This window comes from Callospermophilus lateralis, chromosome 19 (genome assembly GCF_048772815.1).
Source record: "Callospermophilus lateralis isolate mCalLat2 chromosome 19, mCalLat2.hap1, whole genome shotgun sequence".
NCBI lineage: Eukaryota > Metazoa > Chordata > Mammalia > Rodentia > Sciuridae > Callospermophilus > Callospermophilus lateralis.
The window spans coordinates 7,349,827-7,374,346 of NC_135323.1; the positions used below are offsets into that span (position 1 = coordinate 7,349,827).

Consider the following 24,520-nt stretch of genomic DNA (forward strand, 5'->3'; position numbering starts at 1 on the left):
GTCTCCTGCTTCTTGCCCCTCCCCACCACCCTCACCTTGGCTTAGGCAGTCATTACAGTTTCCAAATTCCATTCTCAAGAGCTTCTGTGTTAAAAATTTTGTGGATTCTCCATTCTTCTCTGTTAGAAATTTCTCCTTGGGTCTAATTTTAAAGTCCCTGTCCCTGTCTGGCAGGAAAGTTAGACATAGGACTGACAGTTCCATTATAGAGATAAGAAAAAAGAGGCATGGTGTCATCACATGCCCAAGGGAACTGTGGAGCTGCAGTGTGCCCCAGTGACTCACTTCAGAGGCGCTCTCCCAGCTGGTAGCAACAGGAGGCCGGTCTATCACCTGTGGACTTAGCAAAGGCATCTAGGCAGTTAAGGCACCGAGAAGGGTGCAGGGAATCTTTAAGGTACAGTGAGAAGCCTAGCACGAAGTCTTAGTAACAGGGCATCAGGTAGGGGAGTCTGGGGACCCACTTATGTGTATACTTAGCCTTTCCATAGATCAGCTTCAATTGGCATTCACATAGGCCCAGAAGCATGGCCGAGTGGTGGAACATTTTTATTATTTTTAAAAATTGATTAATTCACATAACATATGTGTGTATGTTACTGGGGATTGAACCAAGGGGTGCTCTGCCCCTTTTAAAGTTTTATTTTGAGACAGGTCTTCAATTAAGTTGCTGAGGCTGGCCTCAAACTTGTGATCCTTCTGCGTCAGCCACCAGAATTGCTGGGATTTCAGGCGTGTGCTACTGCTCCCGGCAAAAGTCACACTTTAAAGTACACAATGTAGTGGCTTTTATTGTATTTTACAAGTGTGTGCAAGCATTATCCAGAACATGCCTCAGTCCTAGGAGGAACCCTACCCTCACCAAGTTCCCAGGGTCTTTACAATTTACCTATTTTAGATATGCCCTATGAATGGAATCATTCAACCAGGGGTTCTCTGTGTCTGGCACCGGGTGGGTTTTGCAAGGCTTGTGCAAGCTGTTCAGCTCGCGGAGTCTTCTCTGTACCGAGTGTACTAGTTTTTTTTGTTGTTGTTGTTTTGTTTTTAATATTTACTTTTTGGTGTAGATGGGCACAACACAACGCCTTTATTTATTTATTTATTTATTTATTTATCTATTTAATGTGGTGCTGAGGATCGAACCCGGGTCCCGCCCTTGCTAGGCGGGCGCTCTACCGCTGAGCCACAATCCTAGCCCGAGTGTATTAGTTTTGTAATTAACTCCTGCACACACGGAGACCAAAGCCTGTGCAGAGACCACTTCGCAGCGGTGGGAAGACAAGCAAGGAGAAAGAAGCCCGAAACGCAGCCCCGGTGTGCGCTGCAGGGCGCGCCGCAGCTTCCGTCACGGAGGCGTGGGCTGTTGCGCTGGGGACGCCAGACCTGCGGGGCTGAGCTTCACCCGCGCCAGGTGAGACCCACCTTGGTGTCACTCGGTGCTTCTGCCTCCTCCTCCTTGACAGCTCCGGCGGAGCTCCACGAGATGACGCAGTACGAGTTCTCGGGCTCCGGGGAGGCTTACGGTAGCAGAAACCGCAGGCCGTGCAGCTTGTGTTTGCTGTTTTCAGTGATGTGGTTGCCGATTGGGGACAGCTGGGAGCCGGGGTGCGCGCTGGCGTCCGCAGAGGCCGCGAGTGTCGCAGACCCGTGTGCTGGGAGGGGCGGGGAGGAGCGGAGCCCTCGGCGAGCGGCGAAATCACAGAGCTCGCCCCTCGCGCACTGCCCAGACACGTTGCGTCAGGGGGCGGAGCTTGAGAACGCCCAGTCCAGCCGTGCCTGCGGCCCGCATTGCGGCGCCAGGGGTGGAACCTCCCGCCACCGCCCCCTCCCCGCCGCCGCAGGAGCGGGACCCCGCAGCCCGCCCCTCTCCGAGCCGACGCCGCAGACCGGGGTGGGGCATTCTCTAGCTCCGTCCCACGCCGCGCCAGGAGAGGAGGAGCCTGCGCAAGGCCCGCAGTGCAGCGCGAGCGCGCGGCAGAGCATCCGCACCGCGGCCTGGCTCACATCGCTGAGCGGGCGTCGCGCAGTGGACAGGCCGCGGCCGCCACCGGATCCCGCCCCGCGCCCCGCCATGTCGTCCACCGGCCCCGCCTGAGCTGTGGCCGCCGGCGCGCAGGCGGGCCTCGGGCCGCCGGGGCCATGCGCGCGCTGCGCTGACGATGCTTCCCGGCGCGCCCGCCCGCCTAGCGCTGGCCCTGGGCCTGGGCCTGTGGCTCGGGGCGCTGGCGGGGGCCCCCGGGCGCGGCTGCGGGCCGTGCGCGCCCCCCTGCTTTTGCGGCCCTGCTCCGGACACCGCCTGCCGCGTCAACTGCTCGGGCCGCGGGCTGCGGACGCTCGGGCCCGCGCTGCGCATCCCCGTGGACGCCACCGCGCTGTGAGTAGCCGTGGGCGGGCGGTTGCCATGGCGCTGGGCGGCCTGGCCCGAGCATCGCGTTGCGGCTGGAGCCCGCTGTTCGCAGGGTATGGGCGCGGCGCGGGCTCGGTGGCTAGACCAGCGGGTCTGGCCGCTGCCAGGGCGAGGTTAGGTAAGGGAAACCTGGGGCCACGGCCGGCGTGGCCCCGAGGAGTCCAGAATCTCGGCTTCTGTGAAAACACACGTCCCTCGCCCTGGAGCTCCTCAAATGCAAGCTGACGGCCTATGGCAGCTTGCAACTCATGGTGGGAAGTCATGGTAAAGAAACGGCGCTAATTAGAGGCTAACTGGGATGCAGCTGGGGCTGGGAGATTCTCTGGGAAGCGGAGATTTTGTGGAGCATGCAGGGCCAGCTTCTGGACCGGGATTTGACATGCTTAAGAACTGGCCCCGGATTTGATATGCTTAAGAACTGGCCCAACTCTTAAGAAAGGGCGAGGATGTGGGTCCAGAGGAAGAGGAGAGGGAATGGTATGAGCCAGGGCCTGGAGGCTGGACTTGGCCACTTGTGGCAACCATAGGAGAAATGTGAGGGGATAAGGACTCAACCCTGGGTGAACTGAGGTCTAGAAGAGTCTCAGGTGCTTCATTCAGGGTTTCGAGTGGGGGAATTGCCCCAGAAGGGACCTTGTCAGGTTTGCATCTGGAAGAAATGATAACAAGCAGATGATAGGCAGCTTTACAGAAAGGTTGTCTTGAGCCAGGGACTATGCCAAGGTCTTGTGGATGTTGCACTTATCCCTTACCTTAACCGTTTGGGGTTAGGTACAGTCAAAATCCCTGTTTATGAGATGGGGAAACAGGCTTGGAGATGTGACCACACTTGTCCAAGGTATCACACCCCTGACATGGCAGAGCAGGGTTTGAACCTGGGAGGTACCCAGGACCCAAGATTGGATTGAGAAGAGTGCAGAGGGCTAAGATTGCAAATATTTCTTCTCAGGGCTGGGGAGAGTCTCAGGGCCTGCTGATCCCAACCCCTTGGATTTCCTGGGCACTTCCAGGCACCTCAGCCCTAGAATCCCCCAAGGAGCTTGTAACATTCCTAAGCCTGTTAAACTTGGGCTGAGCCATGGCATTTGTTTTTGTAATACTTAGGGATCACTTCAGCCTGGGGGTCACCGTTAATAGGGGGCCATGTGTCCTTGGGGTTTTGTTTGGTGGTCTTAAGAGTTGGGGAAAAGCGAGTTCTTTAGGGATAACTGGGACCTGTGGTTGGGGGCCATGCTGGGCCTGACATTGTGCTCCTTGACCACTGGAGCATTTGTGGCGCAGCTGACTCTGTTGCAGATGGGCCCCTTCTGCCTGCTGACAGTACCCACAGAATTGCGTCAGATCCACTCCACCCTTTGTTTCTGGATGGGTGGTGGCATAGTGAGGGTACTTCTGTCTCTAGTGGCTGCTCTGGAGGGTCAGGCCCAGCGCCTGCTGGCTATTCCTGCTTCTCCAGCCCTGGTGTGTCTGTGCTGGCCTCCCAGGAGCTGTCCAGGAACTAAAGGACTAACCTGCAGCACCACATACTCTCGCACAGCAGTGGAGCTTGCTGTTGCCCTGGTGCTCGCCTTAGGCTCTCTTCCTGGGTTTGGGGAGAGGGAGTTTTCTGGAAGTTGGCCTGGCTGGGCCTGAGCTGGCAAGATTCCCAGGGTGCTACCCCTCTTAGTGTGTGATGGAACATCAGGGTAACCTCATGTGGGTGGGGAATTGAGATGAGTCCACCTTCTTTGAACCCTCAAGCTTCCTCTGGGAGATTTCCAGAGGGCTTCATGAGGGGGCATGCATGGGAAACTGGGACCTTAGGGAAGGTGTTGAGGTCCCCTGCTGGAGCCCCAGGCCACTGTCTATGCTCAGTGGGTTCTCAGCCCTGCAGACTCCAGGGAGATATGTGGACCTTCTCTAAAGGAGAGAGCCCAGCTGGGAGAAGTCAAGGACAGACTGTAGCCTCCTGGTGCCCACTTTTCTTGGTCACCAGCAGCCTTTTGGGGAGGGGGGGGTCAGGTGCCTCCATTTGTGGCTTGTGGCCAGCCTAAGGTGAAGCAGGACAGCTGTATCCAGGTGGGATGATGGCCTTGGCTTCAAAACCATAGCCTTCCAGCCTTTCTGGGGTTAAAATAACACTGCTGGGAGGCGGCAGCTCAAAAAACGATGACGTTACTGGCAAAATGTTGCTGCTGTGCTATTTTTGAAGTTCTGCAGTGGAGAATTGAAAGCTTTGTTATAAAGGAAAGTAGGCAGAACAGGGTGATGGGTCCCTCGCTCTTCTCTCCCCCACCCCCGTGTTTGAGCCAGTTTCCAGTGTCATGGTCTTTTATCTGAAGGTGTTTGGGAATGCATCTCAATACCCCAAATGCCTGAAACACCAAATGATCCTCAATCCCAGTAAATGTCCAGTGTGTTCAAGTTTTCACTTGTTTTAGTTTTTTGGATAGTTTGAATTAGTCCAGATAAGTCTGCCCACTGTGGTAAATTAAACTTTTAAATCTCTGTTGATGCTTAGGTCCTCCTCCACCTCTTTTTCCCTCCTGCAATTTATAGAAGAAAACAACTCCTATGGCTCTGGGTTCCTTACTGTCTCTGAGCTATCACTCTGTGGTGCTGTTGGGTGTGTCTGTCCTGTGTCTCCTGCAAGCTCATAGTTGGGTCTAGAGCTCTGTGGTGTGGAGGGCCTTATCTCCAATACTTCAGAGTCTCCTGTGGCCAGTGGCTACAAGGTGAACCATTTTACCTTCAAAGAAAGCGCTGCTCTAGGTGTGAGCTATTGGGTGTCTTTGGGTGTGGTTGCTTTGGGGAGGCTACTTTTCTTTTCTTTTTTTTTTCTTTTTTTTCTTTTTTTTTTTTTTTTTTTGTGGTGCTGGCAGTTGAACCCAGGGCTTTGTGTCTGAGAGGCAAGCACTCCACCAACTGAGCTATGTCCCCAGCCCCTTGGGGAGGCTACTTTTTGAGTGATGTGTGCTGCCAGTTTTGGCCAGTGGCTCACCTGCATCTGGTGTTTTCCTCTGAATGTGTCAGGACTAGGAAAGGGTAATACCAGGGACTCAGTAGGGACTTGGTTCACTCATTTAGAATATTGGATACTGAAGGTCTTCTGTTTGCTGGGAGCACCTAAAATGTGGCCCCTACCTTCTTGTGCTTCTAAATGATAGGAGAGTAGGGGTTGGGGAAGCTCAGCTCCTGGTGTCTGTGGCCAGGATAGGGATCTGAGGGAAGGTGGGCATCTGTGAGCAGACCCCTGGGATAGATTTGGACCTGGTGTGAATTGATGTTAGACTGCACCTGCATGTATACTACTGCTTGAGAGCAGCAGAGGGTCCTCAAGCTCCTGTTTCTCATCCCTGTTTCTCTGGGACGAGAGAGGCCTGAGGCAGTTCTGTGTGAGCTGTGAGCCTCTGTGAGCCCTCACCAGATGGAGGGCCTGGCTACTGCATGCCTGGCCCTGTGCCAGGATAGATGAGACCACTGTTAGGTGCCGGCCTGTTCCTGTGAGACTTAGCTGTCACAGGGTAGTCCACCTTAAACTGACAAGTGCATTGATTCTACAAGGACAAATCACAGATGATGGGGAGGGGGCTCAGAAAGACCCTAGCTGCAGGTGACACTGAAGCTAAGACTCAAACTTGTGTATCAGTCTCTGGAGAGTGTCCCACACAAGGGAACAGGCCTGCTGAATACCTGAGGTTTAGGGTGATAGAGGAGCAGGAGGCAGGGCCTTTAGGGGGGGAGCAGGTGGGGGTGGCATTAAAGGGTCCTGGAGGGAAGCAGCATGGCCAGTGTCTTCTAGAAAGATCTTTGGCTGCTGTGTGGAGGCATAGGAAGGACTGTGTCCTGCAAATGTTGCTGGCTTCAAATCTCTGAGCTTCAGCTTTCATGTGAAGCCACACCTGGGAATTCAGAATGTGAATATAAGGGCAACTTTACCTTCCTGATTAGATGTGGAATGTAAATTTGCTGAAATGTGGATAAGAACTGACTCTTAAACATAGTTGCCTAGTCTAGGAGAAGTGGGAGAATGGTATCCATTTGATAGGTGAGGCAACCTCTCGTTTGTAGCCTGCCCTGCTTTCCTCTGCAACACTCTGGGATGTGAAGGGATGAGCCTTGGTGCGCCTGCAGCCCCAGAGATGCTCAGGAACCTGTGGCGTGCAGGAGTACCTGGGCACCATGCCCAAGGACAGTAGTGGCATGAGGACATCAGAAGGGCATCTGCCTAATGTGGTACCTGCATCCAGAAAGCACAGAAGTCTTATGTGTCAGTCACACAAAGACAAAAGGCACTGTTAAAAAATGGGCAAAGGCTCAGAACAGACATTTTCCCAAAGAAGGTATATGACTGGCCAATTACTATATGAAAAGATGCTCACTGTGTTGGGCATGGTGACCACACCTGTATTCCCAGGTATTTGGAAGGCTGAGACAGGAAGATCACAAGTTTGAGGCCAAACCTCTGCACCTTAGAGACCTTGTCTCAAAATAGAAAAAGGGCTGGTGGTATACGTACACAATGGAGTATTCCTCAGCCATAAAGAATAATGAATTTATAGCATTTGCCAGTAAAGAGATGGAACAGGAAACTATCATGCTAAGTGAAATAAGCCAACCCCCGAAAATGAAAGGCCAAATGTTCTCTCTGGTATGTGGATGTAAGACATAGTAAGGGAAGGGGATAGAAGTTCATTGGATTAGACAAAAGGGAAGGTCGAGAGGTGAGGGAGGTGAGAATAGGAAGATAGTAGAATGAATGGGACATGACTTTTCCATGCTGAAATATGGATACATGACCAGTGTAACTCCACATGTACAACCACAAGATTGGGAAATTATACTTCAAGTATGTATAATATTGTCAAAATATATTCTACTCTCATGTATAACTGAAAAGAACAAATTAAAAAAAAGAGAAAAGGGCTGGGGCCAGATGTGGTGATGCACACCTGTAATCCCAGCTGCTTGGGGATCTGAGGCAGGAAGATCACAAGTTAAGGCCAACCCAGCAACTTAGCAAGAAAACAGGAGGTGCTGGGGATATGGTTCAGTGGTTAAGTACCCCTAGGTTTAATTCCCAGTACTGAAAAAAATAAAGTAAAATAAAGATGCTCCACGTCTAATCATCAGGGAAATGCAGATCAGAACTACAGTGAGACACTAACTCATACCCACTTTTTTGTTTTTATAAATTTGGTATTTCATTCATATATATATACACACACGCACACCTATACACATACACACATATACACATATATGCACACATACACTAACATATATACACACATATGTATATGTACACATACACATGCACACATATATACACATACATATACACACACATATATACAGATATGCACATATACACACACATACACACACACACACACATATATACATATATATTTTAGTTGTTGATGGACATTTATTTTATTGATTATATATGGTGCTGAGAATTGAACCCAGGGCCTCACACATGCCAGGCAAGTAAGCTACGGCCCCAACCCACACCCACTGTTTTTTTTTTTTTTTTTTTAAAGAGAGAGAGAGAGAGAATTTTTTTAGTTTTTCGGCAGGCACAACATCTTTGTTTGTATGTGGTGCTGAGGATCGAACCCGGACCGCACGCATGCCAGGAGAGCGCGCTACCGCTTGAGCCACATCCCCAGCCCCAACACCCACTGTTTTTTGATTACTGTTATCAAGAAGATGGGATTATAAGTGTTAGTAAGGACATGGAAAAATTGGAACCCATGTCCACTGCTGCTGGGGATGTTAAACAGTGGCCCTGTAGAAAAGTCTGGTGGCTCCTCAGTCAAATGTGGAATTTTCTAGGACCTAGCTACTTTACTTAAGATAAATTAAAATACGTGTCCCACAGAGACTTGGACACATGTTTTCCATGGCATTATTCACTGCAGCCAAAAGGTGGAAAACACCCCAGATGTGTCTCAGCAGACAAATGGAAAAACCAAGGCTGTCTCTCCAGATGAAGGATTTGTTCACCCTGGAAGGACAGATTTGTGCTGCTCCAGTGTGGACTGGGCTCTGAAAGCATGGTGCTTGGTAAAGTGGCCAGCCTCACAGGCCACATGTTCTATGACACCTTGTTCTGTGTGTGACACTGGGGGTGAGCCCAGGGCCACAACACATGCAAGGCAAGCCTCACCTGAGCTGCATCCCCAGCTCTTCCTTTGATATGAAACTTGCAGAATAGGAAAATCCAGAGACAGAAAACAGTAATGGCTGCCTGCATCTGGGTGGTTAGGGTGGTAAGGATGATAGCCAAGGAGTGTGGGGTTTCTTCTGGGGTGATGAGAATGTTCTGGAATGTACAATGGTTATGGTTGCACCAGCTCTTTGATATACTGAAAGCTTCTGAATTACATACTTAAAGGGTGAGCTCTGTAGGATGAGGATTATGTCCAAGTTTTACAGGATCTGAAGGGAGTACCCAGGGGGCCATGCTCCCGCCTCTTCCTCTGTGGGTGCCGGATGCTGAGCCCTGTATTGGGCCCTTTACATCCTTTCTCTCAGGTGCCTTGTTGTGGTGCTCTTAGTTCTATTTTACAGACTAGGGAACTGAGGCTTCCAGAGGTGGAGTCACTTCTTAGAGTCTTATAGCTGGTGAGTTGTGGCAGAGGCAATGTGACCAGTGCGCCCTGGAGTAACGTCCTGGTTCATAGGTGACAGAGAGAGGAGGTGGTGGGGCCTCCCTAGTGGGTCTTGGTCATGTGGAAGGACTTGCTAAGGGGCACTTCACTCAACCTTCCCACAGCTCCCTTCTGGGTCTCCATTCATCCCTATTGTGGTCCCCTGGCTTTTTTCTGGGTTCAGGAGAGAGGCATGAGGGTCTGGTGTGAGACCTGGGTTCACTTCCAGCCCCTCAATTTCCTGTGTGACTTTGGTTGAGTCCTACAGCCTCTCTGAGCCTCAGTTTCCTTGCCTGTAAAATGAGCATCATGGCTAAATACACCTTGGTTGTAGGCCTCCGAGGTTAGGGTATATGGTGTATCGGTAGGGCCCAGTCACTGCAGCCACAATAATCACCATACCCTTTGTTCAGATAGCCTTCCTAGCCTTATTCTCCATTGTTTCTGGGGACCCATTCCCTTGTCCTCAAGTACCAGCTACCAGAATACATACCTTAGGACCTGCCCTGCTTCAAGGCAAGCAAACCCAGGAGGCTGAGCCTGAGCCAAATGCTTAGACTTGATGCTGGAGCACATGGTGTAAGCACAGACCAGGGCTGGGGATGAACTCAGTGGCAAAGCATTTGCCAGCATGCATGAGGCCCTGGATTTGAGCCCCCCATACCACCAAAAAATAAAGTAAAATTAATAAGCACAGACCGGTCTAAGCAGGCTGATTCCTGTGCATCCCTCGGAGACCAAAGTCCCACCTCCCTGGTCTGGTCTGAGAGGGGCCTTCAGCACAGGGGCCTGGTGCATTCCCTCTTGTTTTTATGTAGCAGTGGTTCTCGCCATGTTGTCCCCGCTGGTGTTGAACTCCTGGGCTCAGGGATCCTTCAGCCTCAACTGAAGTGACATTCGTTCCCTAGTTTTTATCTTAGCTGTTGTGTTTGTGGGTTTTTTTGACACAGTCAAGTGCATAGATATGAGGGTGGGATTATATTGGCACCTACCTTCTCAGTCACCTTGTTCTTCTGCCCTAGGATGATATGGCACTGCCCACGATGGCATGTTGGTCCTAGTGCCAGCCTTGAGTGTGTCTGGTGGACATTGTTGGGCCTTTGGGAACTTTGGGGATGGTTGTGCCAGGTACATGTGAGCTTTATTTGCCTTCTTCCAAGCTCTCTGTAGACTCTACCTGCATTTTTTTCCCCCTTCAAAAGTTAGCAACCAGGGCCTCTCCATGTAGGCTTCCTGTGACACCTTCTCTGCCTGTCCAGGGAACTGGGAGTTTCTGACCACCATCTTGTGACTACTAATCTGGTGGCTGCTGTTAGATATGGGTCTCACCTCTGCCGGCATCACCATGGGTTTTCCCTGGGATAAGGAGTACTTACACTGCTACCTGTGCTCCCCCATCCTGGGGTGCCTCTGCTGGGTGGGCAGGAAGTGGGGAGACCCTGGCCAGGGTTGAGTTTCAATTGAGGAAGCCATTTTGGATGGAGACACATTTTCCTTTCCACTGTGGTGGCCAACACCAGCAGCAGGAGCTCAGACAGTCGACCTGCCTAGCACTCTAGAATGAAAACATCCCGCTTCTCTTGCTGCTGTCTGGGGTGGCGGCCATCTGGGCTCTGCTCTCTGCCTGGCCTGATGCAGTTGCTTGTGCAGTTCCAGCTGGCCAGCGTGGGCGCAGCTGTGGGCAGGCCAGTGTGTAGGGGCGCCACAGGGTGTGTGTGCATATCCCTGCAGGACGAGATGCAGCTGGAAAATGCAGCTCATGTCCTTTCTGGGAATACCTTGCTCTTTCTGGTTTGGTAGCCATCCTTGCCAAAGGCCCATGTGCCCAGGCACCAGTGCTAGGGGGCTGCACTTGGGGCCAAGGTGCTGTGGGTTCTTTTTCCTTGATACCTCTGTGAGCCTCACTCTGGCACGGCTGACTCTAGTAACCCCTGTTCTCTGAAGGCAGGTTGGATCCTAGGAGGCCACCTTGGAAGGGCTTTGTCACCAGGCAGGGGCAGAAGCTAGCTCTCCTGGTTGCAATGTGGAATGAGGCCAGAACTCTGGGCAAGGGTGACATCTGGGCCTTGGGGATCCTGAGCCTTCATAGTGCATTGTAGCCCTGATGTTGGGCTGTTGCCTGCCATTGGCTGTACCTCAATGAGTGATGGGACAGCTGGCTAGACCTAGGACCTGCCTAATGCACAGTGTCCTACTCATTCCACCCCGACCCTTTGGACAACCTGGCCTGTGGCCATCTGTGGACGTCTCCTGGGTGGTGTGGGGAAGGAGACAGGCCCTGAGCCTCAGTATTCCCCCAGGAGAGCGGGGCTGCTTGGGCTCCTACTCCTACTGCTGGTTGTGGTGGGCTGAGAGCAGCTGGGTGCCATCCTGGTGCTGCTGAGTCACTGCTCACAGAGATCACGTGGGCACAGAGGTGGCTGCAGGGAGGCTGGGTCTCCAGTGTCCCCACTGCAGGTTAGGGTAAGTGGGGCCTCCTTGCCTGTCCCCCCATCCACATTGCTTTGTTAGTGCCTGCGTGGTGGGTGGCTCTTATAACAGCCCTCTTCGGGGTTGGACTGTTTTTCCCACACACAGGATCCCTGACATGTCCCCACTCCTCATCTCTTTTCCTTCACCTCTGAGACTTGTCCCTGCCTGTGGGCTCTGGGAGGATCCTGGATAGGCCTTGTCACTCCCTCCCCCCAGGATCTCATTCTGGTGACAGTTCAATTGTGGAGTACTTGGTGCCAGTGACTAGGGCCCTGTAAGGACAGACAGATGCCACAGAACACCCTGTAACACGTGGGCTCTCCTCCTGCTCCTTGGCCCTGGTCCTGGCCATCAGAGGGCTGCCCCTGCAGCCTGCCCTCGTAGCCTTTCCCTCATCCCAGAGATGGGGCACCCACTCTTTGCCAGGCCCTCATCTGGAGCCAGGTGGGAGGTGGTCATGGGGGGGGGCAGCATAGAGGTGAGTCTCCCTGGAAAAGCAGGGGGGCATAGCCAGAGCCTGCCCTGCCCACCTCACTGCCTGTGTGCACTAAGTGATTTTCTGCAGCTCTCTCCTAAACTCGAATTCATCAATTTAAACATCATTTCCGGCCCTGGAAGCTAGCCTCACTCGCCATAAATAGAAGGGAACAAAAAGCAAAGGGAATGAAAACAGTAAGGGCGTCAGACCCACGCTGGCTCTGGCTGCTGGGCTCCTGGAAGGAAAGTCCATTAGTACAGGAAGGAGCCGCTAGGGAGGCCAGCCTGGGGGCCAGGACCCTTCTGCCAGCCAAGTGTGGGTCCTTGACAGCGGCCTCTCACCCCTCTGCTCTGGCTTGGGAGAGGATGTTTCTGGGAGTTTCCTTGCTGGGTTGAGGGGAGTCTGTTTCCTCCAGGAGCATTGGGGGAGAGTGGGGGCCTTCTGCCTCCCCCTGCACTGCCTGGGTCTGCCAGAGGGAGGAGGTGGCTGGCTCTGGAAGAGCTGATTACATAATGTCCACAGGCGGCCCCTCGGAGCTGTTCCCCCTGAGCACTGTTTCCAGCACGGCGGCCAGCGCTGGGTGGGGGTGCCGGACCTGGCACTCGCCCGCCCACTGACCACATGTGCCTGGAATGTGCAGATGTTTCCTTGGGGGTTCTGCTGGCCCCCACACCCTGCCCGGCATCCAGACTGGGGAGCGGGCACCTGGGCTACTCTCCATCTTGGAGGAGGAAACTGGAGCCACTCAGCTGCAGGTCAGAGTTCTGGTTTATCTGGGGCCTTTGTTTTTATAGCCCTGGAAAGGGGTTGGCCCTCACATCAGTCCACAGCTGTTGGGCATGGTGGCACACGCCTGTAATCCCAGTGATTTGGGAAGCTGAGGCAGGCGGATCGCAATGCAAGGCCAGCCTGGGCTACTTAGCAAGACCCTAAGCAATATAGAGACCCTTTCTCAAAATAAAAAGGTCTAGGGGGCCTGGGGTTGTGGCTCAGTGGTAGAGTACTTGCCTGACACGTGTGAGGTACTGGGTTCAATTCTCAGCATCACATATAAATAAATAAAATAGAGGTCCCTTGGTAACTAAAATAAATAAATAAATAAATAAACAAATAAATAAATAAAAATAAGTAAATAAAAAGGGTCTGGCGTTATAGTTCAGTGGTATAGCGCCCACGGGTTAAGTCCCCAGCATCCTCCTCTCAAAATAATTGTCCTTATTTAGAAACTGTTTAAGTGGCTCCCTCGCCTCCACCTCCCCAGCATGCCCGCCTTCGCACACAGTCTCCCACTTCTCCAGAGGCTCCCATCGCCCACCTGACAGCGCCACCCATCCTCTGTGCAGCCCGGGAACAGCTTGGCGAGGGTGGTGGAGGAAGTCCCCCAAGTTCTTGTAGCAGGAAAATCGGGAGCCTGACACAGACCTGTCCCGTGGGTGTGAGTCCATGGATATAAACTCAGGCGAGGCTGGTGCCCCACATCTAGAGGTGCACCCATAGGTGGCAGCTTGGGGTCCAGCCCCAGGGACATCTGATCTGGATGGCAATGTGAGGAGAACCCAGGTGTGAAGGACACCCAGCATTACTGTCTATCTTGTGACAGCAGGGGGATCAGGCCAGGCCTGGGAGCACCTCAGTCTCTGTCACAGACTGTGGAGTTAGTACCCCAATGCTGTGGGAAGTGGGGGCCCAGCCTGCCAGGCTGAGGGACGTGACGTGTCTATGCTCACATGGGCACCTGCCTGTCCCCTTGTGTGAGTCCCCAGCTTAGCTCCCTCTTTCAGCTCACCTGATGCCTTCCAGCTTAGCCGTGGGGTCTCTAGAAGTTGTGTGCTTTGGCCTTGGAGAATCCAGATGGCCTAGAAGGTAGGCCCCACTCGGCCCCATACTTCTTGGGTGCTCCCATCCTCCCAGCGTTGGGTAAGGGCCAGGGTGTCTGCTATCTGACCAGCCTTGGTGCCCTTGCTTCTGTTTCCCTTCTGCCAGGGTGCTCACTGTTTCCCTTCTCTGAACCCTGCAGGGAACCCGATTATTGGGGTCGGGGCATCAGACTGTGATGACGTTATCCAGGGAGAGTGGGGGAAGCCTGTGGAGTGTGGGGGCATGGGACTGTCCAGGCCTTGGTATTCCCCTGGGTCAGTGATGGCTGTAGCAGACAGCTGTGGAAAAGCTACTGTCAGGACCTCAGGCCAGTGGGCAGTGGGCTGAATGCAGGCCCTGATTGTCCCTCCAGTGTCCCCTGTTCCCCACAGCCTGCATGTTACCACTTCTTGACAGTGCCACCATGGGGCAGAGACTGGGGCGCAGCTCCTAGTTGTTGCCCACTCCCTGCTTTGCCACACTCCCTGGATTGGGGGAACTCAGCCAAGCAGGGTCCCCAAGACCCTTGTTACTTTTTTGAACCCTGGTGGTAGATTCAGGCAGGTCCCAGAAAGAAGCCACCTGAGGCAGGTGGACTGCCAGGTGGGATGGTGGTGCACGACACCAGGTCTGAGGAGCCAGTGCTCCTCTCAGTCTCACTTCCTTGCTTGGGCTGTCTCTGCTGGGGCCAAAGCCTGGTTTGTCAGAGTACAGGTTCCCTCTGCTGTCCTCATCGTTGCCACTGGGATGCCCTGGCTTGGGCCTGACTGAGGTACCCCCTGGTAGAAAGAGCCATTGCCTGTCCGCTGGGAGCTTGGATAGAGCAACAAGGAGACCAGTAGGCCCCAGGAGGGTGCTGCGGGTGGAGCCCTGAATTGGGCCAGGGCCAGGAAAGGGCAAAGGCGGACTCCTGGCTTCCAGCTTCAGCAGCTGGGCGGTCATTGGGAAGGGCTGGACTGCTGAGAGGCACCAGGTAATTTTGTGTGGCAAATAGTGCACTTAGGGGAGCAGAAGCTCTGGTGGGGGACCCAAGCTGCATAGGCCAGACCACCAGAGGTGTCTGTCATTCAGGGTTGTCCTGGGGCCCCTGTCCCAGGAGCTTCACTGGATCAGTGGGAATATGTGAACCTAAAGAGTACCCCAGAGGTAGATGGCAAGGGTGACTGTGGCCCCCTCCCTCACCTGTGAGTTCTCAAAGGCACCAAAAGCTTGAGGGGAGGTGGGATACCACTGGGTACAGTGGTGCACACCTGTAATCCCAGTGGTTTGGGAGGCTGAGGCAGGTGGATCGCAAGTTCAAAGCGAGCCTCAGCAAAAGCAAGATGCTAAGCAATTCAGTGAGACCCTGTCTCTAACACAAAATAGGGCTGGGGGTATGGCTCAGTGGTTGAGTGTCCCTGAGTTCAATCTCTAGTACCACACACCCCCCAAAAAATAATGGGACACCTGGGCACGCTTGTAATCCCAGCCACTTGGGGTTGCAGTGGTGGGGGTGGGACATCTCAAAAAACAAAAAGGGCTGGGGATGTGGCTCTGGGTTCAATCTCTAATATCAAAAAAAGAAAAAGAATGGGATAACTGAAAGGCAGTGGTGCTTGCGCTAGACTGCCCAAAGGGCCTAGTGATGTGGCTGCTGGTGTCAGTGAGGGTGGATTGACTGGGTCACCTGAGCCGAAGACTGGATCTAATATGCTCTCAACTGACAGAAAAAGAATGCTTTTGCGTTATCATTTTTATTGGTATTTCTCTAATTACTGAGAAGATGGCATGTTTCTTCTACATCTGTGACCATATATGCTTTTGTTAGTTGTTTCTAGATCCCTGCCTTAGTCCAATACTGAGGATTGAATCGTGGGGCACTCTCACTGAGCTACATCCCAGTCCTTTTTTATTTTAAGAGAGGGTCTACTGCATTGCCGAGGCTAGCCTAGAGATTGTAACCTCGTGACCCTCCTGTCTTGGCCTCCTGGGTACTGGGCCACAATACTCTGTGCCCTCCTGCCCAGCCACCACCTGGCTCACTTTCTGGTGCTCTTTGTTCTGGGACTTCTGAGTGCTGAAGTCAGCTCCAACTGTGGTGGTTGTGCCTCAGTTGCTCTTGACCTTTTGACCTGCAGGTTCTTGCAGGTCAGGCCTTTCTGTGGCTTCTTCCCCATTGTGGGTTAGTCTGTCCACTCCAGGGCATAGGCACAGACTTTCATTGCCTTGTTTCTTGATGATTCTCGCTGATGCCTACAGATGAACCTCTCTGTTATCTTGTTGATACAGTCAGGGTTTTTGATTGTTCGTGTTGGACTTGAAGTTTCATGGGCCATCATTGTTACTGTGATGTGGGGTCATCCGCCAGGGCCCTTCCCCATTTATCTCACCTTTGTGCCCTCATTGTATCTTGGAACGTTCTGAGGTCTCCCTTCCACTGATAAATGGCAGCAGCTGGGCCCCTGCAGCTGCTTGCATTCCGAAGCCCATGTAGAGGGTGGAGAAGTCAGCTCTTGGTGGTGAGGGACCACCCTGCTAGGCTGGGGGCAAGGGGTTGGTGGAGGGACTTGGCTCTGGAGGAAAGGTTGGGGCAGGGGCTGGATGGAAGGGGCTGTACCTGTCCAGGTACAGGTACAGAAGGAACATTTGCTCATTTATGTAATTTAACTGAAATGTGAGTTGATTTGTTCTGGTGCATGTTAGATGCTGGGCCCCCAATATCCCCTCTGCCCTTCTGACCTGACTCACCCCCCAAATTTGAGAGCAGGGTTTGCAGTTGTGTGTGACTGCACTATGTGGTACTCATTGTGGGGCTGAGGTGGGTGCAGAGGGCTCTGGCCCCCAGCATTCCTTCCTTAGTCTCCCCAGACATGTGTTCATTCAGGTCCTCCATCAGAAAATCCCCTTCCTGGCCCCTGGGAATGGGAATTTGGAGGGTGGGAGGCTGCAACTGGAGTTGCAGGAAGCTCCTAGGGGTGGGACCAGATGGCCTTGTGGCCAGTCAAGGGCTCCTGCCTCACCCATGTGTTTTGCTCCTCAGCGACATCTCCCACAACCTGCTCCAGGCATTGGATGTCGAGCTCCTGGTGAACTTCTCAGCACTGGTGGAGCTGTGAGTCCCCGCTGGCTGTGCTCACCCCTCCTGCATGCTGGGGACTCCTTAGGGTGGACAGGTGGCTGCTGCCCATTGCCATCTGGTTACAGGGCTCCCGTCACTCCGCCTAATCTCTTCTTTCTTCCAGGGACATAAGCAACAACAGGATCTCTACGTTAGAAGAAGGAACATTTGCTAATTTATTTAATTTAACTGAAATGTGAGTTGATTTGTTCTGGTGCATGTTAGTAGTTCGACACTGGACCCCCAATATCCCCTCTGCCCTTCTGACCTGACTCACCCCCCAAATTTGAGAGCAGACTCCAGGGGCAGTTTGCTCACCTGCTGCAGGCAATGGGAGCTTTCTGCCAGGGTAGCCCCTCCTTGCCTGGTCCCCTCACCATCCGCTCTCCTGCAGAAACCTGAGCGGGAACCCATTTGAGTGTGACTGTGGTCTGGCGTGGCTGAGGCACTGGGTGGAGGAACAACATGTTCACGTGGTCCAGCCTGAGGCAGCCACGTGTGCTGGGCCTGGCCCCCTGGCTGGCCAGCCCCTCCTCAGCATGCCCCTGCTGGACAGCAGCTGTGGTGAGTGCAGGCAGGACACAAGGGCCCTGTCCTCCCTACTACCAGGACCCTGGCCAAGAGGGCCCAGGAAAAGGTGCATGTGGGGACACAGTGCCTGGGCATGGGTTGGGCAGGCCTCTCCAGGGAGGGTTTGGCTATGGGAGGTCTGGTCTGGGGTCTAGGGAGGTGCAGCAAGTCTGCAGTGATGGCAGGAGGAAGTGGCCCTGGGACCAGTGTGTCTGCCTGTTACAGGTGAGGACTATGTCGCCTGCCTCCCCGACAACAGCTCAGGCACTGTGGCAGTGGTGGCCTTCTCTGCTGCCCGCGAGGGCCCACTGGCACCTGAGTCCTGCAGTGCCTTCTGCTTCTCAGCCGGACACAGCCTTGCAGCCCTCTTGGAACAGGGCCAGTGCCTATGTGGGGCAGCCCAGGCCCCCAACACCTCTGCAGCCTGCCAGTCCTTGTGCTCCAGTCCTCTGCCACTCCCCACCCCCAACTGCAGGGTCCCCATCCTCCTCCAACATATCTTCCCAGCTTCCCCAGGGGCCACCCTGGTGGTGCCCCATGGACCCCTGGCCTCTGGCCAGCCAGCAGCCTTTCACATTATTGCCCCTCTGCCTATTAGCTCCACATGCTGGGACTTTGGTGATGGCTCCCCTAAGGTGGATGTGGCTGGTGCCGCCACCACCCACCGCTACGTCTTACCTGGGTACTATCACGTGACTGCTGTGCTGGCCTTGGGGTCTGGCTCGGCTCTGCTGAGTACAAAGGTACAAGTGGAGGTGGCCCCTGCTGCCCTGAAGCTCGTGTGCCCATCCTCTGTGCTCAGTGATGAGAGCCTTCATTTTAGCATCCGGAACCGTGGAGGCTCAGCCCTACAGGCCACCTATAGCATCCTGGCCCTGGGTGAGGAGCCCAGCCGAGGTAGGTGTTTTCTCTGCTGGGCCTGGGTCACCCCTGCTGTCTCTTTCTTCCCATCCTTTGGCACATGTTGATGCCCTGTTCTCTGCCCATCGTCCCCCAGTGGTGCACCCGCTCTGCCCCTCGGACACAGAGGTCTTCCCTGGCAATGGGCACTGCTACCGCCTGGTGGCAGAGAAGATGCCCTGGCTGCAGGCGCAGGAGCAGTGCCGGGCCTGGGCTGGGGCCGCCCTGGCTATGGTGGACAGTCCTGCCATTCAGCACTTCCTGGTCTCCCAGGTTACCAGGTGCCTGTACCCATCCCCAGGAAGGCCATAATGCAGTGTGGGCAGGGGATTTAGAGTGCCGGGGTATAGGCAGAGCCCAGGCCTGAAGCAGTTCAGAAGAGGTGGGGGTGGCAAGAAGGGCCCTGTCTTGCCCCCCAGAGATGGATGGTGGTAAGGGAGTGGATTTCATAAACACTGTGGGACCCGGGACCAGGACCCCAGTCTCTCCAGCCCTGCAGGGCAGGACACTGAATCCTCCCAAGAGGGCTGGTTTGGGGCCTACCATAGAGACTATGCTTTCTGCTTCTCAAGCCTCTCTGCTTGCTCCTCTCCTGGGAAGGGTCAGGGCCATGATGTGCTGCCCCCAGGGAGAGCATGCTTGGCTCCTGTGCCCTCCTCAGTCTTGTGGGGACGTGTACCTCCCAGTCACAGTGGGCCAGGCCCTTATTCTGCAGCTCACATCTGCCATGGCTGGAGTAGGGGTGAGGCCAGACCCCACCTCTCCTAGGGATCCACCTGCTGGACAGCGGGAGGGCTCCTGTTATGTCAATACTCTGCATGTCTCAGAGTTCAGAAGGGAATATCGGGCCCACAGTGATCACAGCCTTTCCCCAAGGTCATCTGGCTAATGGGCATCAGCATCAGCTCTTGGTGCTGGGGCTATAGCACGACTCCCAGTTGGTGTACCCTCTGATGCTCGTGTGTGTCTAGGCGTGTGTGAGTATATCCTACTGCACTGGCTTCCCTCTGCCCAAGTCTGGATGTGCGTCTGCAGACCTGCCTTCAGGAGGGGCTCCCTGCCTTGGCTGATCCCTCAGGTGGCAGCTCACTTTGGGTCTGATGTGAGACTGTCTTTGTCCCCAAATGCTGTACCTGGGTCTTCCCTGCAGAGCAAGGTGTGGGGTGGCTCATGGCCCTCAGTCAGGTCTGAGGTGGAGCTCTGTGAGGGGCCCTCACTTGTGCCCACTGGCCCCATGGACATGGACACTGGGTAGATGCTCTGCTGCTGTGGGCCTAGGCCTTGCTTGCCTGGTCACATCTGGAGCCTCAGTTTCACGTGTGAGAAATGAGATGGTGATAGGACCCTGCTAGCACTGTGAGGAGCATGCCCCAGTGGGAGAATGGGGGCGCCCTCTCAGTGCCCGCCTTCTCTGCCATCTGCCTGCAGGAGCCTGGATGTGTGGATTGGCTTCTCGGCTGTGGAGGGGGCAGAGGCTGGCCCGGCCTCTCAGGGTGAAGCCTTCAGCCTTGAGAGCTGCCAGAACTGGCTGCCTGGGGAGCCGCACCCAGCCACTGCCGAGCACTGTGTGCGCCTGGGACCCGCAGGACAGTGCAACACTGACCTGTGCTCAGCTCCACACAGCTACGTCTGTGAGCTGCGGCCTGGAGGTGCGCAGGATGCTGGGGCACGACTGGGGCTGCCCTCCCATGGTTGCTCCTGGGTGCTGGGTGTGTGCTGGGTGTGTGCTGGTGTGCTGAGCACCTGCTGCTGTGCCTGGGTTGAGGCAAACATGGAGGGAATGGGGGAGGAGCTGCTGGGTGGCTCAGACCCAGGTGGCCCCACCCTGGATGTCCCTCCAGCTGTCCCCTTGGCCTGGCACCAGCACCTCATTGCATACTTGCCATTCCCAGGCCCCGTGTGGGATGCTGAGAACTTCCTCATGGGAGTGCCTGGTGGGGGCCTGCAGGGACCCCTGAGTCTGCTGGCACAGCAGGAAGTCCTCTTAGCCCCCCAGCAGCCTGTGGAGGTAGGTCAGCCTTTCTGCATACTAGAACCCCTCTGCATCTCGGGGGTATTGCCTGAGCCTGTTTTGTGTCTCTTAAAAAAAAAAAAAAAAACAACAAGTTGGCTTTGTGAGGGCCTTCCTAAAGTGGTTTGTGCCCAGCATAGACAGTTGGAGATCTGTGGGGTGCAGAGATGAAAGGCGCCTGATTCCTTGGTCTGGGAGAACTCTGAGCACCTGCTGGCCCTGCTCTGGGTGAATGTTTTTACATTATATTGTTTTGTTCATTTATTTGCAGTACTTGGGATTGAACCCAGGAAGTACTTCTACTACTGAGCTTTTCTTATTTAGAGACAAGGTCTCACCAACTTTTGATCTTCCTGCCTCAGTTTCCCCATAGCTGGGATTACAGACGTGGCCACCTTGCCCTGCTAGGTGAATGATTTTTTTTTTTAATCAGAATTTTTAAAATATTTTTTTAGTTGTAGTTGGACACAATACCTTTTATTTATTTTTTTTATGTGGTGCTGAGGATTGAACCCAGTGCCTCACATGTGCTGGGTGAGCACTCTACCACTGAGCCACAGCCCCAGCTAAAGGGTGATGGATTTTTAAGACCATGCTAGGGACCCTGCTGCTCACAGATGGTTTTGACCTTGTTTTTTTTCCCAGTGGCATAAAATGAGGTCTGTGCAGGACCATCTAATGGCTTCCTCTGTGGGAGGATGATAGGACCATCCAATAGCTTCCTTTTCTTCACCCTGGTGGTTCTGGGTTCGTGGAGTCCAGACCCCAGGGTCAGTATTTGGCACTGAGGTGCCCCCTGCCCTGCAGGTCATGGTGTTTCCTGGCCTGAGCCTGAGCCGTGAAGCCTTCCTCACTGGAGCTGAGTTTGAGACCCAGGAGCTCCGGAGGCCTGCCCAGCTGCGGCTGCAGGTGTACCGGCCCTCAGGAGCAGCAGGTGGGGCTTAATGATGGTGGTGGGGCTGGGGAGCTCAGGCCCTCTCTGAGCGCTCAGGTTTGCTGGCCCCAGCCCTTGGGTGGACAGAGAGCAGGGCTGGAGACTTCTGCATGTGTCTAAGGGCAGGTTAGGGGAGGGGCTCTCTGGGTTGAGGTCTGACCCAGGTCAGTGGCAAGTGGCTTTGTGGCAGTGGGCCAGTGGTAGTAGTAGGGGACACTGGCTGGCCAGGTCAGGTAGGTGGGTGGGATGTCCTCCAACGCCTCTCATCTACTTGCAGGGCCCCTGGAAAATAGCAGTGAGCATGACAACAGGACTGATCTGGTCCCCAAGTATATGCTGGAGGGACATTGGTGCCCTGAAGCCAATGTCTGCATGCCTCTGGATGCCTCCTGCCATGATTGGGCCTGTGCTAATGGATCCCTGTCAGGTCCCAGGCTTCCAAAGGCTACCTACACACTATGGAGGGAGTTCTTCTTCTCCGTGCCTGCAGGTCCCCCCACACAGTACTCGGTATGTGTTCCTGTTCGGGTCTCTCTGCCTTTGACCAGCTGCCTAAGCTGCCTTCCCCTCAGCTGCCCATTACACTTGAGTATGGATTCCTCTGCACCTGCCTGTGTCCCCCCATGAGGGTCTTTGCCCTTGCTGTGTCTTCTGAGGAGGACTCCTACCTGCTCATGGTGACCAGCTTCTTCCCATCCTTCAAGTCCTCTGAGGAGGGTCTTTCTATCGGACAGCCCACCCCTGCTGCATTCCCATGCAAGTCCCCTTTGTCTCTGCTGCCCTGTTTGTCCTTGCTATGAGATCCTGGGGTGCAGGACTCCTGGAAGCATAGTTGACAGTGCTAAGGTGCCCTGTTGGGAGCCCTGCCTGACGCCCTGGCCCAGTGTTCCCTGTGGGCTCTCACAGCCCTGCTTTCTCCCCTAGGTCACTCTCTGCGACCAGGATGTGCCTGTGCTCCCTGGTGACCTCATTGGTTTACAGCATGATGCTGGCCCAGGTGCCTTCCTACACTGTCCCCCGGTGCCCAGACGCCCTGGCCTTGAGACCCTGTATCTTTCCACCAATGCCTCTGACTGGCTGGCCCACCTGCCTACTCAGCTGGAGGGTGCTCGAGCTGGTCCTGCCTGTGTTCTGCAACTGTTCTCAGCCACAGAGCGGCTCACCCCACTGCTGGGCCTGAGGCCAAACCCTGGGTTACAACATCCTGGGCACTATGAGGTCTGGGCCACAGTGGGCAACAGTGTCTCTAGGCACAACTTGTCCTGCAGCTTTGATGTGATCTCTCCTGTGACTGGGCTGCGGGTCATCCACCCTGCCCCCCATGATGGCCACCTCTATGTGCCAGCCAATGGCTCGGTCTTGGTGCTTCAGCTGGACTCTGGTGCCAATGCCACAGCTGTAGCTCGCTGGCCTGGGGGCAGCGTCAGTGCACCCTTTGAGGATGCCTGCCCCGATGTGGCCGATACCCTTGAGCCCAGCTGTACCCGAGAGACCAATAACACCCTGTTTTCAGTGCTGGTGCTGCCTGGGCTCAGTGCTGGGGAGCATGTGCTGGAGCTTATGGCTCAGAACGGTGCCAGCCGGGCCAACCTCAGCCTGAGGGTGACAGCGGAGGAGCCCATCCGAGGCCTCCGAGCCATGCCCAGCCCCGAGGCCCGTGTGCTGCAGGGCGTCCTAGTGGTGAGTGTGGCCTATGACACCCCCCACCCAGACAAGGGTGCACATAGAGGAAGGCCCCCTCCCTGGTCGGAAGCCACTCAGTGTCCATCAGGGACCGTGGTGGTTCAGCATGTTGGTCTTCAGCAGGTCCTTCTGGAGAACACAAATGGGGGCTGAGAGGGAGTCAGTCCCAGGGTAGGGCAGGGGTCACAGCTTTTGGTGACGCCATGTTCCTCCCACAGCGATACACCCCTGTGGTGGAGGCTGGCTCAGATGTGGTCTTCCGGTGGACCATCGATGATAAGCAGTCCTTGACTTTCCACAACGCTGTCTTCAACGTCATCTACCAGAGCGCCGCCATCTTCAAGCTCTCAGTAGGTGGGGGTGGGTGGAGGGGGACTCAAGTCATAGGGTGTCTGGGTGCTCACCTTTGCCTTCTGTTCTGCTCTGTCTTGCCACCCTGCGAGGACCCCGCCATGGCTGTGGGTGAGTGTGGGGGGGTCGCTGAGTCAGGGCTGAGGGCCTTTCGCCTGTGGGTCTGTGTGTATTGCCACCCACTGATGCCTGTCTCCACAGCTAACAGCCTCCAACCACGTCAGCAATGTCACCGTGAACTACAATGTCACAGTGGAGCGCATGAACAGGATGCGGGGCCTGAGGGTGTCTGCAGTGCCGACTGTGCTGCCCCCCAACACCACCCTTGTGCTGGTGGCGAGTGTGCTGGTAGACTCCGCTGTGGAGGTGGCCTTCCTGTGAGTGCCTCTGGGCCTAGTGGAGGCCACAGCCCTGGGGTCAGTGCCTGAGAGCGCTGGGGCCGGGTTCTTACCCAGGACCTAGTTTTGCCTGGGCATCCTGATAGGGTTGCTGTCTTGAGCCTTCCTCCTCCTTTTGGGATGCTGGTACATAGGACCTCTGAGGGTTACCTGGGAGGGGTGAGAGACTTATGAAGCAGAGTACTGGGGTACCTTGAATGAAGATGCCAGGAAGGAACCACTGTAGGGGAAGTGTGTACCCACACTGTGCAAGTGGCTGGCCCTGCCCACCTGCCTCTCTGGCCCACTTACTGTCAGCTTACTCCCCTGACAGGTGGACCTTTGGGGATGGGGAGCAGATTCTTGGTCAGTTCAAGCCTCCATACGATGAGTCCTTCCAGGTTCCAGACCCTACAGTGGCCCAGGTGCTTGTGGAACACGGTGCCACGCACTCCTATGCCATCCCAGGTAAGGATGGGGCTGTTGCCCCACTGACCTTGGCCTCAGGCAGACCCTCTCAGGGATGACACTCCCAGGGACCATCCCCATCACCCTACCGTGATCCTGCCTGGGTTGATGTCTTGGGGACCTCACTGGAGTGAAAGAGGGGTGGGTGGCCCCTGAGGCAGCCCTGATTTGAATTTGCCAGAAATGGGACCCTCTTGTTCCCTGCTCTCAGTCTTCTCTTGGGATCAAGAGCCCCATGCAGCAGCGCCCCCAGTGGCATGTGGCGCAGGCTGCACGC

General features: G+C 54.8%; 1 protein-coding gene across 4 annotated transcripts in view; it reads left to right on the top strand.

The window, feature by feature from the left end:
* The first annotated feature begins 2,119 nt into the window (after positions 1-2,119).
* The window catches only part of Pkd1 (polycystin 1, transient receptor potential channel interacting), a 41,819-nt gene continuing 19,418 nt past the window's right edge, over positions 2,120-24,520 (top strand). For 3 of the 4 annotated variants that reach the window (XM_076840375.2, XM_076840377.2, XM_076840378.2), the window contains exons 1-14: positions 2,120-2,374; positions 16,872-16,943; positions 17,074-17,145; positions 17,344-17,513; positions 17,745-18,416; positions 18,517-18,700; positions 19,848-20,068; positions 20,312-20,427; positions 21,238-21,364; positions 21,642-21,874; positions 22,289-23,044; positions 23,266-23,397; positions 23,600-23,775; positions 24,110-24,243. In XM_076840375.2, coding sequence (XP_076696490.2) covers positions 2,160-2,374; positions 16,872-16,943; positions 17,074-17,145; positions 17,344-17,513; positions 17,745-18,416; positions 18,517-18,700; positions 19,848-20,068; positions 20,312-20,427; positions 21,238-21,364; positions 21,642-21,874; positions 22,289-23,044; positions 23,266-23,397; positions 23,600-23,775; positions 24,110-24,243 — 3,280 coding nt within the window. In that variant the 5' untranslated portion in view covers positions 2,120-2,159. The remainder of the gene's footprint in view (positions 2,375-16,871; positions 16,944-17,073; positions 17,146-17,343; positions 17,514-17,744; positions 18,417-18,516; positions 18,701-19,847; positions 20,069-20,311; positions 20,428-21,237; positions 21,365-21,641; positions 21,875-22,288; positions 23,045-23,265; positions 23,398-23,599; positions 23,776-24,109; positions 24,244-24,520) is intronic. The other variant, XM_076840376.2, reaches the window with a different exon arrangement.